General features: G+C 36.9%; 1 protein-coding gene and 1 long non-coding RNA gene across 3 annotated transcripts; both read right to left on the reverse strand.

Moving 5' to 3' along the window:
* Window positions 1-4499: 4499 nt before the first annotated feature.
* Window positions 4500-9217, reverse strand: LOC146578842 (uncharacterized). 2 transcript variants are annotated; one of them, XR_014891534.1, is made up of 4 exons: window positions 7575-9217; window positions 7068-7224; window positions 6523-6615; window positions 4500-6215 (listed from the first exon to the last, which is right to left on the reverse strand). It is a non-coding gene; the product is annotated as an uncharacterized LOC146578842 (long non-coding RNA). The 2 variants fall into 2 exon arrangements; XR_014891533.1 differs by having other exon boundaries at window positions 4500-6221; window positions 7575-9216.
* Window positions 9218-10166: 949 nt separating this feature from the next.
* LOC146578843 (lipocalin-like) lies at window positions 10167-11579 on the reverse strand. The gene is made up of 5 exons (XM_085267851.1): window positions 11575-11579; window positions 11136-11215; window positions 10953-11052; window positions 10355-10569; window positions 10167-10241 (listed from the first exon to the last, which is right to left on the reverse strand). Exons 1-4 carry the CDS (start codon window positions 11577-11579, stop codon window positions 10440-10442), a joined length of 315 nt encoding a protein of 104 aa, XP_085123977.1. The 3' UTR covers window positions 10167-10241; window positions 10355-10439.
* Window positions 11580-14399: the final 2820 nt, after the last annotated feature.

The following is a 14399-nucleotide window of genomic DNA, read 5'->3' on the forward strand; positions in this document are numbered from 1 at the left end:
AAAAAGCAGAAATACTGTACTATGATTTAGTAGAAAAACTATAATTAATCAGAAATACTAAATTTAGCAGAAATACTATATTAAGCACAAATACTATAAAAAGCAGAAATAGTATGATTAAGCATAAATACTACATTTAGCAGAAATACTATATTAAGCACAAATCCTATAAAAGCAGAAATACTATATTAAGCACAAATCTTATAAAATAGCAGAAATAGTATGATTTAGCACAATAGTAATAAGTTAAACAGAAAAATTGGAAAAGCAAAATGGACAGCTGAAAAAATGCTGAACATGCTGAGGGTCCCTCAAATATACTTGTTAAATGACAAAAATCTGCAAAAAAATTTATTACAGCCACACAATCACAAATATGTACACATGAGGAAACACACATGCACAGAGAGACCCACACACAAGATCCAATTCAGTCAACCAGTCTAAATATATTGAATTTAAATCTTAGAATGAGATCATCCCATTAAAAGCCTTTCTCTCTCTCTCTCTCTCTCTCTCTCTCTCTCTCTCTGTCACACACACACACACACACACACACACACACACACACAGGGAGAGAGAAGTAAGTTTCTAGGTCAGCCTGGGAGCTGGTGAATTTGAATCCACCAATCAGAGAGGCTGTGCACTTTTCCCCACCAAAACAGGTGCATCTGTTTACACACGCAGCAGCACAGAGAGACACAGGATTTTTGCAGTCTATTTCTCATAGTGACGACTCCCCTCAAACAAATAACCGTAATTTCCTAACCGTAGGGGCTAGAGCGGTCATTCTTACACCGTTTTGTTCAGAAGAGATGGGGGAATCTTCCAGTGTTAACAATTTATCATTAAAATGTGAATTTTTAGAGATATACGACATGGATGACTTGTTGACTTAGAAGCCACGAATTCCCCAATATGCAAATTTGAATGCCTGAGACCACATATGTGATTGGCTGGCTGGGAAGCCGTGCAGGCCCTGATTTGTGGATTTGAATTCCTCAGCCCTCAGATATGATTGGCTGGCTTAGAAGCCACGAAGGCCCCAATATGCAAATTTGAATGCCTCAGGACACTTATTTGATTGGCTGGGAAACTGTGCAGGCCCTGATTTGAAAATTTGAATGTCTCAGTCCTCACAGAGGATTGGCTGCCTGGGGACCTGGCAGAAATATATAGAAATACTATTATTAAGCATAAATACTACATTTAGTAGAAATACTATGTTTTAGCACAAATATTATAAAAAGAAGAAAAACTATAATTTAGCAGAAATACTATATTAAGCACAAATCCTATAAAAAGCAGAAATACTATAATTTAGAACAAATAGTATAAAAAGCAGAAATACTATAATTTAGCAGAAATACTATGTTAAGCACAAATCCTATAAAAAGCAGAAATACTATAATTTAGCAGAAATACTATGTTAGGCACAAATCCTATAAAAAGCAGAAATACTATAATTTAGCAGAAATACTATATTAGGCATAAATCCTATGAAAAGCAGAAATAGTATGATTTAGCAGAAATACTGTATTTAGCACAAGTACCGAAAAGTACCAGAAATACTATGATTTAGCAGAATAGTAATAACTTATTGAAACACAAATGCACAGAGGGACACACAAACACAGGCTCTAATCCAGTCAACCAGTCTAACTATATTCAATTTAAATCCTACAATGACATGCTGCCAAATAAGGGCAGGGTCCTCTCTCTCCCACTAAACACACACACACACACACACACACAGAGGGAGAGAGCTGCCGAATTTAAATCCACCAATCAGAGTGGCTGTTAACGTTTTCCCGCCAAAACAGGTGCATCTTTTTACACACGCAGCAGCACAGAGAGGCACAGGATTATTGCAGCCTATTTCTCATAGTGAGGACTCCCCTCAAACAAATGACCATAATTTCCCAACCGTAGGGGCTAGAGCGGTCATTCTTACACTGTTTTGTTCAGAAGAGATGGGGGAATCTTCCAGTGTTAACAATTTATCATTAAAATGTGAATTTTTAGAGATATATGACATGGATGACTTGTTGACTTAGAAGCCACGAATTCCCCAATATGCAAATATGAATGCCTGAGACCACATATATGATTGGCTGGCTGGGAAGCCGTGCAGGCCCTGATTTGTGGATTTGAATTCCTCAGCCCTCAGATATGATTGGCTGGCTTAGAAGCCATGAAGGCCCCAATATGCAAATTTGAATGCCTCAGGACACATATATGATTGGCTGGGAAGCCGTGCAGGCCCTGATTTGAAAATTTGAATTTCTCAGTCCTCACAGAGGATTGGCTGCCTGGGGACCTGGCAGAAATATATAGAAATACTATGATTAAGCATAAATACTACATTTAGTAGAAATACTATGTTTTAGCACAAATACTATAAAAAGCAGAATAACTATAATTTAGCAGAAATACTATATTAAGCACAAATCCTATAAAAAGCAGAAATAGGATGATTAAGCATAAACACTACATTTAGTAGAAATACTATGTTTGAGCAAAAATCTTATAAAAAGCAGAAATACTATATTAGGCACAAATCCCATAAAAAGCAGAAATAGTATGATTAAGCATAAATACTACATTTAGTAGAAATACTATGTTTTAGCACAAATAGTATAAAAAGCAGAAATATTGTAATTTAGCAGAAATACTATATTAGGCACAAATCTTATAAAATAGCAGAAATAGTATTATTTAGCACAATAGTAATAAGTTAAACAGAAAAATTGGAAAAGCAAAATGGACAACTGAAAAAATGCTGAACATGCTGAGGGTCCCTCAAATATACTTGTTAAATGAAAAAATCAGCAAAAAAATGCACAGGGAGAGAGAAGTAAGTTTCTAGGTCAGCCTGGGAGCTGCTGAATTTGAATCCACCAATCAGAGAGCCTGTGTACTTTTTCCCGCCAAAACATGTGCCTCTTTTTACACACGCAGCACAGAGAGGCACAGGATTATTGCAGCCTATTTCTCATAGTGAGGACTCCCCTCAAACAAATGACCATAATTTCCAAACCGTAGGGGCTAGAGCGGTCATTCTTACACCGTTTTGTTCAGAAGAGATGGGGGAATCTTCCAGTGTTTACAATTTATCATTAAAATATGAATTATTAAAGATATTTGACTTGTAATGCACCATAACTGAGTAGAGCGAAGCAAAAACTGCCTTGACTTGCCCTCAAACAACGCTTTCTAACTCGAAATCTATTTGGAGTATCGATATCATTCTTTCACCGTAAGAGACAGCAAGCTTTGGTGAACAATCATGGAAATTTTCAGGTCTCTGTGGAAATCCAACAAAAAGTTATGACGAGAGAAAAAAGTGGTTCATTTCCACAGTTTGAAATCTGAAGAAATCTGAGCGAAGGACGAATTTCCTACCCTCAAACAAGTCCAACTCATTTCAGAACGGTAATAGGTGAGAAAGAAATTCTTGAATTGTGAGCGTCAGGGGTCTCTGAAGATATTCGGGGACAAGCCTCATGTCTTAACTTTGCTTCGTTAAGGAGATATGACGATTCGAATATGCCTCTCATTACAGAAATCCAGCGGTGATTTTGAACAAGCTCTCCATTCACTTTATATGGAGAGTTTTCTGACCTTGTGTTAGTCTGAGGAGATTTGCAAAAATTCTATAAATCCCACAACAATGATGGTGACATTTCCTGAAAGCCAGCAAAAATACCTACGTTTTGATGTATAATTTGTGGAAGTTGAGTGAAAATTGAGCAAGTAGCAGGAAGTTGTTCGGACATGAAGTGAAAATTGCAAAACCTTCAGTGGCACACTGGAAGCCAAGAGCATAGCAACCATAACAACACATGTATTTTGTGAAAAATCACAATTTTGCAACTCAAAACTTTAAGAGGCATAAAAGTAAAACAGTAAAAGATTTGAAAAAGCTGAATCATACCTGAATAGCCCAATAATTTGTGAACATTTTAAAATTTGAATGGTTGTTCTAGGTGAAAGTATGAGGAAGTAGTTAAGTTTCAAAAACAAGCAAATTTTAGCAGAATTGCTGAAGTTTCCCATTCATTTCAATGGGACAAATTAAAGGAAAAAAGTGGAATATTTTAAAAAGTATAATAGTTAAAAATAGCAAAAGTCATAGCCGGAAAGAGCAAAAATAGCTGAATAGTTTAAAATTTGAACGGTGAAAATCGGCTGAAAATTGTGGAAGTAGTTCTACGGCGAAAAGTGTACGGAAGTCCTAAGAATAATAATAATAATAAAGAATAAAGAGAAACAGGAACTCAATAGTGTGGATGCTTAAAGCATCCACACAATAAAGAGAAACAGGAACTCAATAGTGTGGATGCTTAAGCATCCACACAATTATTTTGTCAACAGGTTCCATGAAATTGAATTATGTTAGTTTAAAGCAAAAATCTTTAGTTCATCTAATTAAAAAAAAACTACTTAAGATTAACAAGACATATTTAAGACTAACTAAATCAAGTTATGTTGTATGAACAAAGATGATATATTTTCAGGTTAGATAGTTTAGATTAGTTACTTCAACACATTTCTTATTTGTGGCAGTAAAATGTTAAATTTAAGTTAGATTAATTCAAATATTATATTTTCAGCCACCTTGTGCTTTATTAATTAGTTTTACATAAATCTATTTTGTCAACAGGTTCCACACAAATGAATTAAGTACATCCAACTTATTTTTTAAAATGTATTTTATTGCCAACACATTCAGTGAGCATTTGTGTAAACCCAGTCCAAAATAAAACACAACAGCTCATTAGGGTTAGTAATTAACAGTATGTAGACAGATGCAACATCAAGACTTTAAATTAAATGTCTGTATCTACCAGAAATAGAAGAAAAAAAAAAAAAAACGCATTGAAGATCACATAACACATTGATAAGATGACACTTGAGTTATGCACATGTGATGCTAGTAAGGTCTGTGAGTGTTTTTTTTCTTTTAGTGTCTAAAATGGATAGCAAAGTTGCTATTTGCAATGATTGCTTAGGGTCAGTCCAGTAACACAATGCCAATGAAGTGCTTTCCTTTAACAATGCAAAGTGAAGTGTCCACCTCAACAGCCACAATTTAAAAAAAAAAAAATTATGTAACAACAACAACAACAATAATAATAATAATAATAATAATAAATAGTCCACTGATATTAGCAATCAAAGAAAATTACATCACCATCCCAAATAAAACTTTAACAAAACGTGCCAACATTATGGTCTAACAATAAAACAGCTTGTCAGCGTTCAGTTTTTTTGCAACAGCACAGCAGTAACCATTTAACACTCGCCACTGTCAACATTTATTTTACCAGTGTTTGGGCAAAAAACTTCAGATGTAAACATTTTAACATGGAAACAATTGTTCGTCTTTAAAAGTCCACAAAATATACATTCATCCTGCATTCCCAACTTGGATGATCTGATATCCTCGTGTTGGTGTTGTTCCCAGACCATCATGAAAATGTTGTTCCAGGTTCAACATTGCAAGTGACCAATCACATTGTTGTGACGTTATTCTATTCCAAGCCATTTGTGCATTTATGAAATTCCAATGTTGCAAGGACAATATCAATTCTGCTTACTGTTTATTAAAGGGTTAGGGTTAGGGTCAGTTGATCGGCGGACAGAGGCGGTTTCACGCAGCTTAAGTACAGTTTTTTGTTTTACGCCGGTTTTTCCCGAAGTCGCAAAAGTATGACGTCACAACATTCTGATTGGTCACTTGCAATGTTGATCCTGGAACAACATTTAGTATGATGATCTGGGAACAACACCAACACGGGGATATCAGATCAACCTCCTAACTTACCCTTATTTTTAGTATGTATTGCAATTACCTTTACAATGCACACAATGTAACACAAACTGAATATGAACATATTTCCACCTCATAACAATATGCCTTGAACGCTAATATACACACCACCCTTCAACATTTCTGGTGCAGTATCATCTCTCAATTAAATCCTTTAAATCTCAATACTTTTGATTGTCTCTTAGCTTTCAGTCTTAAGGTTAACTGAGATTCAGTGCATATATCCCACCCATTAAGAGTGCACATGCAGAGGCCAGGTCTTCCAGGTCATGCAGGACACACTAGATGGTTATACCCACATCGGCTGGAGGATTGCTGGCATCAGCTCTTTCGATGGTAAAGATAGCAAGGGTAATTTGTTCCAGGTCCCTCTGAACAGCTGTAGCTTAGACACAAAAACATAGAAAAATGGCATCCAGTTTTAAAAAAAAGAAAGAAAAAGGGCCAAAGCTACCCTTTAATGACGTAAACACAATATTAGGAACATGCACCCCAGTGCGCCACTATTTCAGACTACAGATTCAACGATAAATATAAATAGTTTGGGTATACAAGAAGATTTCCCAAAACATTTAAACAGGTTCCATGCAAATTACAACAACAACAACAACATTACAACATGCAACAACATTAGTTATTCAAAATTTGGTTTAATACAGATAAAAAACTAAACTAAAATTACCAACCAATTATTCTTTGAAGAGGATGCTTGGGTCTTCATTCAGGTAAAAAGGTAGTGCCCTGAGGACACACTCCCTCCCCTTTTCAATGGTTTCCTTCTGTAGAGAGTGGCAGAGATACAGGAAGAGAAAACAGAAATACTTTAGGATGACAGAAACTCACATTATACGCAAAATGAATGACATAGCCACTGCACAGATAGACATGTACACAAGACCAACTAATCATCACATGGACATGAATAGTTAACCTGTTGGGCAGGGTTCCCACCACATTATATATGTCCATAATGGAGGTAAAGACAAACTAATACATCATCTTTTTTGCATTCAAAACATAACATAAAAACATTCACTTCTGGTTTAACCTAAATCAAGGGATCAGATTTTACATATGTTTAGGTAATTTAAATTTTCCAACGTTTTGAGTACCAAACTTTGTCTTTCTTAATATAAATGTAAGTGCACTGTGCAGCTACCATACACTAGCTGTTTAAATTTGAAAATGATCTTATTAGCCATAATATTTTGCTACCAACAGAATAACGCACCTGTGTGGCTGGGGCCAAAGTTTGTCTAATTTTCTTCCCTGCAACGCCTCCTTTTTTTCTTGAAGACTTTTATGAGCTGGTCAGTGTATTGGTCAAGTTGTGTAAAAAGCCTTGGAACATGTGCAGCAGTAGTAATCCTCACATATTCTGCTTCCACCTGAAAACATGTCAACAAACACAACATACTGTACTGTAAATATACATACTATATGTACACATATACAAACTAAAACTAATGTAGAAAGACCTCATTAAAGCTATAATTTTAACACAAACATTTACACAAAATGCTAATGGAGCCATTACAGCTTTTATTGTTATTTATCAAGTTCCAAAAAATATTGATCACAGCTGATCTGAAAAGAATTTCATGCCTCAGGCCCTTGAACTGCAACCTTTACCATGGTTCAGATGTGGAGAAGAAATAACAGGGGCATGGGATGGGTCACAAAAGAAAACTTAACTTATAAAACAGTTTTGTTTTTAAAAGTATAACAGTTCACATACCACATACAAGCTCAGCAATACCACATACACCACATCAGTATAGGAGGGAGCAGGTAAAGGCAGGATCTGAGATTTATAAAGTAAAACAAGAAATTCATTACTTAATTTCAAGAAGCAAATTATTGTTTGAATTACAACTAAATAAAATACTACTCAGAAGAAAAGCAAGAGATTGACACTGCCATGTGCTAACTTTCTATAGAAGCAATTATCACCAGGTCTGTCGACCTCCATTGTCTGTCCACTCATATGTCTTGAATAATTTTATTAAAAAAATTAAGTGTGTACTTTCACAAACTGTAATTTATAACTACATTGATATGTATAACTCCGCTAGGAAACATGCTGTATTTACAGACCATTTTTACATAATACAGATTACTGATAGAGCAGAACAATGGTGTCACAGTGGCTTTCGCCCTTGACTTTTTGGATTTTAAATGTCACTTTATGCTATCCTTGCTATCCTATTCGATATTTCCGACTCTCGGATTACAGAAAAGGAATCCCAAGAAAGCAAATGGAAAAATAACCCCTTGAAAGAATAACCCCATGAACCCCTGTAGCTAATCCCTTAATAAAACAAAAAACAATAAAAATGTTTCTTACACAGTCCACAAAATAAGCATGTCCAGGACCCAGTAAAACTAATGTAAAACAAGCACACGCAAACGATATAACATGTCTTGTAAGACAAACGCAAAATATAACCATGCTGGACATATAGATACTACACAACATAGTCAAAGAAAAAAGTGGTCTTACCTCTCAAAGAAACAGCAGCTTGGCGCCAAAACAGCCTTTTTCAGTTAAATTTGAAGTCTTGCGCATGAGCAGGCACAAGCCGTGAAACCTTCTTGTTCTGCGCGGTTTCATTACAACTGTTTTTGCATTACTGCCACCTTGTGGATATACAAGGTATATCGATCCTCATTGACTTAACTTAAATGTTATGCGATCAAGTAACACATTAGTATTATGTACGTTGAATAATAGACACAATTACGTAGACTTGATTAGAAAAACATATGTTAACTTAACAAAAACATATATTTTAAGTAAAATGAAAATAAATAATTAATATACACTGAACAATCCACCTCATTCATTTTTTTGAGTGCAGATAAGGGCGTGCACGTTTCTGCGTGATCTTCTAAATTAGAAAAAACATTTCACAAAACAGAAGCTGACCATCACAAAACACTCATCACAAACCAAAAATGGCTCCACTGAGTGTCAAATTATCACCAGAATTTACTGATAATCTAAAGACTCACAGAACTAATTTTGTCTCATTTTGTCTTAGTTTGAGACATAAGTGCATGATTATAATACTGTGTAGTTAGATGAGACAGAACTGATGGTTCCTCTTAATTATCCTCTTCATTTTTCCTGAGCCTCAGTAGTGGTAGCTACCATGGATAGAAAAACAATGACTCATCTTAAATCTACCCAACCACAGTGTTAGGTGTGGCTGTGTGCAGGCAGGAATAGGACCCAAGGTGCAGACTCCGGAGACGGACGTGAACTCAAAAAGGCTTTAATTAGGTACTCAAAAATATAACATAACTGAAAAAACTCAAAACAAACTTAAACTGGAGAAATGACAGAACACACAGCTAAGAAAACAGTAGATCGCGACACAGACACTAAGAAACACAGGGCTTAAATACACAGAGGGAGCAATCAGGAAATGAGTAACAGGAGGGAAACACAGCTGGGGCAAATCAGAACTGACGAGACCAAAGAAGCGTAAACTGCACACACTGAGAAAAGACGGAGACCTTCAAAGTAAAACAGGAAACACATAACACAGACTGAACAAAGACACAGACTCACATGCAGGCACTACAAAGGGAACAGAGACGTGGGACCAGGGCAGACACAAACACTGACTGAACACGGGGATATAGGAACTTAAGATACACATAGACGCGAACTAGACAAGGGGATGCAGGTGATAGAGGAGACAGAGCAACTAAAGAAGACAGAGACCTAAGCCATAAGACAGAACTCAAAGAAACCAAAAACTAGACAGTATAAATAATATCATAAACTCAAAAACCCTGGGTCGACGACCCAGGCATCCTAACACACAGACTGCAAATCTAAACAAACAAACATACGGTGAAAGAAAACAGGGACTTTAACCGGGGAAGTACACACTCAGACACTGTTGACTTAATGGTATTCCTTATCTGCAGCTGGACTTTCGTCTGAATTACACTGAAACTGGCAATTTCACTTAGTTTTACTGTTTTTTAAGCTATTAGGCTGCTTTGTGGCTCACTTAATACTAAACTAAGATACTTTCAGTGTGAATCATTTGCATGAAGCAGGATTTAAAGTGGCCTGCAGAACTTTACAGTCTCTGTCTCAAAACATGCTAACAGGTCTTTGGTTTTTTTTGTTTTTCCAATTTTCACTGGTTTGATGTAATAAAAGAAATTTTAAAGAAGCAGACAATTTTTGTTATTTTAGTTAGTATTTTAGTTTAGTATTTTATAATTTCATAAATCATGGTATGGATCCAAGTCAACATTAAAAATAAATGAGATAATACAGCACTTTTGATGTTTGCCTTTTTATTTTCCCAGCAGTACTCAAGTTGGTTCTCGGCTACGTTTACATAACAGATTTTAATGTCTTCAGCAGCTGGACACTCATCTGAGGAAGGAACATTGGAAAGGTGGTCAGTGCACAACTGCATTACAAATTTTATGTACGACCCTGTATTTTATTGTATTTATATATTTTTAACATTTTACTTAATAGCTAACCTAGTATTGTGGATAGATGATCTCAGTTGTTCTCCTGACTGAAGTTTAGTCCGTTTACAGCATCCTGCCATGAAATTGCATTGCATTACATTACAGTACCACTTTTGGGAAGGATGAAAATATTTTCAGGAAGGAAGTCAGTCTGCAAGGAGAACTGCCTGAACTTCTCCTGCACGTCAGCACTGAGGTCCACACTGCACCCTGTGAAAACATTAGGTGTTTCAGCTAGACGTTTTAATAATAATAATGGATTGGATTCATATAGCACTTTTCTAGGCACCCAAAGCGCTTCACAATACCACTATTCATTCACTCTCACATTCACACACTGGTGGAGGCAGCTACAGGTGTAGCCACAGCTGCCCTGGGGCAGACTGACAGAAGCGAGGCTGCCATATTGCGCCATCGGCCCCTCTGGCCAACACCCGTAGGCGGTAGGTGAAGTGTCTTGCCCAAGGACACAACGACCAGGACACAGAGAGCAGGGGGATCAAACCGGCAACCTTCCTCCCCTGAGCCACGGTCGCCCGAACCCTTAAAAAAAAGGATTCGTCAGAGTGTGAAATTATGCCTAAATACTGTTACTGTCTAGTTTGTTAGCAGATAGGTTTCATTCCCCTTGGTGTTGATGGAGTAAGTCAGGGTGTATTCATCATACTTCACATCAACAATGAGCAACTCGCTCAAATGTCCAAAGCCTGACAAAAGAATATAACTGAAATAATGAAAATTCTAAAAGGTGAAACTATTAATATCTTTCTCCCAGTGTGGGCGCACCCACTCTGACTTATGTGTCTCAACTTTCCAGGCACGTCGGTCTTATTGGCCACTTTTTCCATTTTCCGACATGTGCCATTATAGCTGAAAAGACATCATTGAAACCTGATTAATCTTCATTTTAAATTATTTATTTATATTTATATTTATTTATATGTAAAAGACTACAAGTTTAACTTCACATAATTATATGTTAATTGTTACCCTGAAAAAATGCTGTAGCTGGCATTTGTAACCAGTTCTGTTTAGAAACTCGTGGGTTTGCAGTGTGCTATGGGTCACTATTCATTTGAAATGGGAAGTGCTGTTCAGTTTTGTGATGGCTGCTGAAGGTGGCTGCTGTAAAGGCCTAGCAGAGCATCTCAAGGGAGGAAACACAGCATTTGGTAGTGATGTGACGTTCTGTATCGAGGCTTCGAAGCGATGCGTGTTTCGAGGCTTGCTTCATTTATGGGAGGAGCTGAAAATGATGACGTCCGAAGCCTCGCTGCCCAGCTGTACCACGTGACTGGTTCATGAAGTGGTTCGAACTTAGCCGCGAGATATGACAGCGATATAAACCCCCTCAGATTTCATTCAAAATGTGAGTGTTTGATGGAGAGTTGCGGTTAGTGAGAGTTTGGAGGTTTAGGAAAGTGAGAGAAAGTCAGGAGAGAATGGAGCCAGCTAAGAAGAGGAGGATGTCCTCCCCTGTGTGGGAACATTTTGATTTTATTCCTCCCAACAAGGTATGTAAATTTCTACAGAAGATGTATTTTCATGATACTGATGGTGCAATACAATTTATGTTAAGCTGTCTGTACTTTTGTACAATGTGAAGTGTTTGCTATGTGCCAGGGAGCTGGGATATAACAACAACACCTCATCCATGCTTAGGCACTACAGAGCTTTGCATGAGAATAAGGGGAACACCGAATGTGGAGCAAGACCAGGTGAGCCATCAAATGCCATGATAACATAGCATGCAGTAATGTTACTAAATGATATAACAATATTATACAACTGTTATAAGTTACGTGTGTGATATTTATATTTGTGCTTTATCTTTATTGTCTTTCCTCAGGAGAACAATCTCAAATAGATGAAGACCTGGTCAGCATGGTGATTGAGGACTCACAGCCATTTAGCATTGTGGAGGACAAAGGATTCAAAAGATTTGTTAAATCATTAAATCCTAGCTATGTTCTCCCCACTAAAAAGGTCATAAAAGCAGTGAAAATTTAGTTTTTACAGAATAAAATGTGAACAGGCAGGACTGAGGCCTCAGTGTGTAGCTGTCCATACCTCAACGTTACAAAAGCACAACCACTGTCAACACCCCAGCCACACCTCACCTCACAGTAAATGATCATTTCCATTTCAAGCATTTCCAAATAATCATTTTCCATACTGCCACTATAAATATACACAGTATACTGCATCACTACAATATACATGTGTTACACACTCCTTTTGTTGTTGACATTTACAGGCTGTGTGCAAAATGCCACACTCTTCAAATTCATGCCAACTAATATTTTTACGTCCAGTAGGTGTCCTGCTAGAGCAAATGAAGCTTCAAGAAGCTTTGCACTGAGGTGAAGCAATTGGATGAAAAGCTTCAGTGCTTCATGAAGCTTCATCTGCCCATCACTAGCATTTGGCACTGTCCATGAATTCTGTGCTTCAGAATTTCACCCAAGCAATATAATCAGTTGTTAAAAAGGGCACATTATGTGCAAAATTGCTGTAATTAATAATTAGTTAATGAATATAGTCAGGGGCGATTCTAGGATCAGAGCTTTGGGGGTGCTGAGCACCAGGAGAGCTGCCCAGTCAGGCAGGGTAAACTTTACTCGTCACAATGAGACTTCTTCCCCGTCTCTGTCAGTCCCTGCGTCCTTAAATGTCTCCAGTTGTCCCGGGTTCCCTCTGACTGTCTCCTTGGTGCATTTAAACCCCTGTCCCTCCCTGTCCTCGTCGTCTGTTGTCTTCATCTCCGTTATCAGTCATCATAATTTTACCATCTCTGTGCAAGTCTGCAAATTTCTTTATTAAATCATAAGATTCTTAAATTCATCAAGTCTCAAAACATGACATCATTGTTTTGTACATTTTAACACAATTTAATAAGCATATGCTTCAGCCAGTACCTTTTGATTATTGTCTCGGTTTCTTGCTTTGTGGTAGATCTTTATTCTGTTTTCACTAAGATATTTGAATGCTAATGAATAAATCAATATTCATTCTAAAAAAAATAGAATCCCCACATTTGTGAAAGAAACGCAAAACACTTTTTTGAAAAGTCTGTAACAAAACCATCAAATCTGATAAAGGTTATTTAAATGCTGCAAAAGAAGAATGGATTGGAATAAAAAAATTACATATCCTAACCTTACTTACTGTGGGAGAATAATCAATGATGCTCACAGTGAGTGAAAAGTAAACTGAGTGCATTTTTTGGACAGAGATTCACTTTTAAAGTGTACGAATAATATAATACAGATACATAGAAAATACACTGCAAAAATAGAAGAGCCCTTGAAATGTCCAAATGTACAAAATCTTAATTAAAAAAATTATAAAAATGGAGGCAACTGTGCCTATGGTATGATGTATGAAAGGATCTTTACTGCAGATGCTACTACCATGGCTCTGCAGATTTAGTCTTTTATTTTAACCTATGTCACCTCACCTTGAGGTTGGCAAATCTGTCACTGTTTGGTGATCAACTCTCTCAAGCAGTTTAACAGTTTGTGTTGTGCCTGTCACTGTTCCCTGTCTGTTTCCTTACCTGATTCTTCCTAAAGTCCTCTCTCAGTGTACTTTCAACCAAAAGGCAAATAACCAAAGATTAAATATTGAAACACTGATCCAACATTATCCTTTATTGACGGATCATTTGATCTTACAATTTTACCTGAATGTGGCTCCTGTTTTTGAAAAAACGTCCTTATATCCATTATGAACCTGGCTGTCTCTCTGTACACCACACACACACAAACACACACACACACACACACACACACACACACACACACACACACACACACACAGTAACAGGATGGTCAAATGTCGCTGATTTTACTACAGAACAGGACGGATTGTAGGGTAGCAAACATCGTCGGAAAACATGTTTTCAACACTGCAGGTTACCTGGTGTAATGTTTTTCAGCTAAAAAGAAACATGGCCTGACTCCTATCAAAGTATATAAAGAGTAACTGAAGGTTAATTGCAGCTATTATGTCCTGTTTTAAGCCAGGCACTTACACCTCCGCTCTGCTGCGT

Source organism: Mchenga conophoros, linkage group LG3, assembly GCF_057382185.1.
Source record: "Mchenga conophoros isolate Kocher_MC1m ecotype Shallow Benthic linkage group LG3, M_conophoros_male_GT1.1, whole genome shotgun sequence".
NCBI lineage: Eukaryota > Metazoa > Chordata > Actinopteri > Cichliformes > Cichlidae > Mchenga > Mchenga conophoros.

Coding starts and splice junctions, on each gene's coding strand:
- LOC146578843 (XM_085267851.1), bottom strand. Junction 11,053..11,135: donor GTTGAGACACATAAGTCAGA/GTGGGTGCGCCC, acceptor TTCTTTTGTCAG/GCTTTGGACATTTGAGCGAG. Junction 10,570..10,952: donor GGGAATGAAACCTATCTGCT/AACAAACTAGAC, acceptor AGCTGAAACACC/TAATGTTTTCACAGGGTGCA.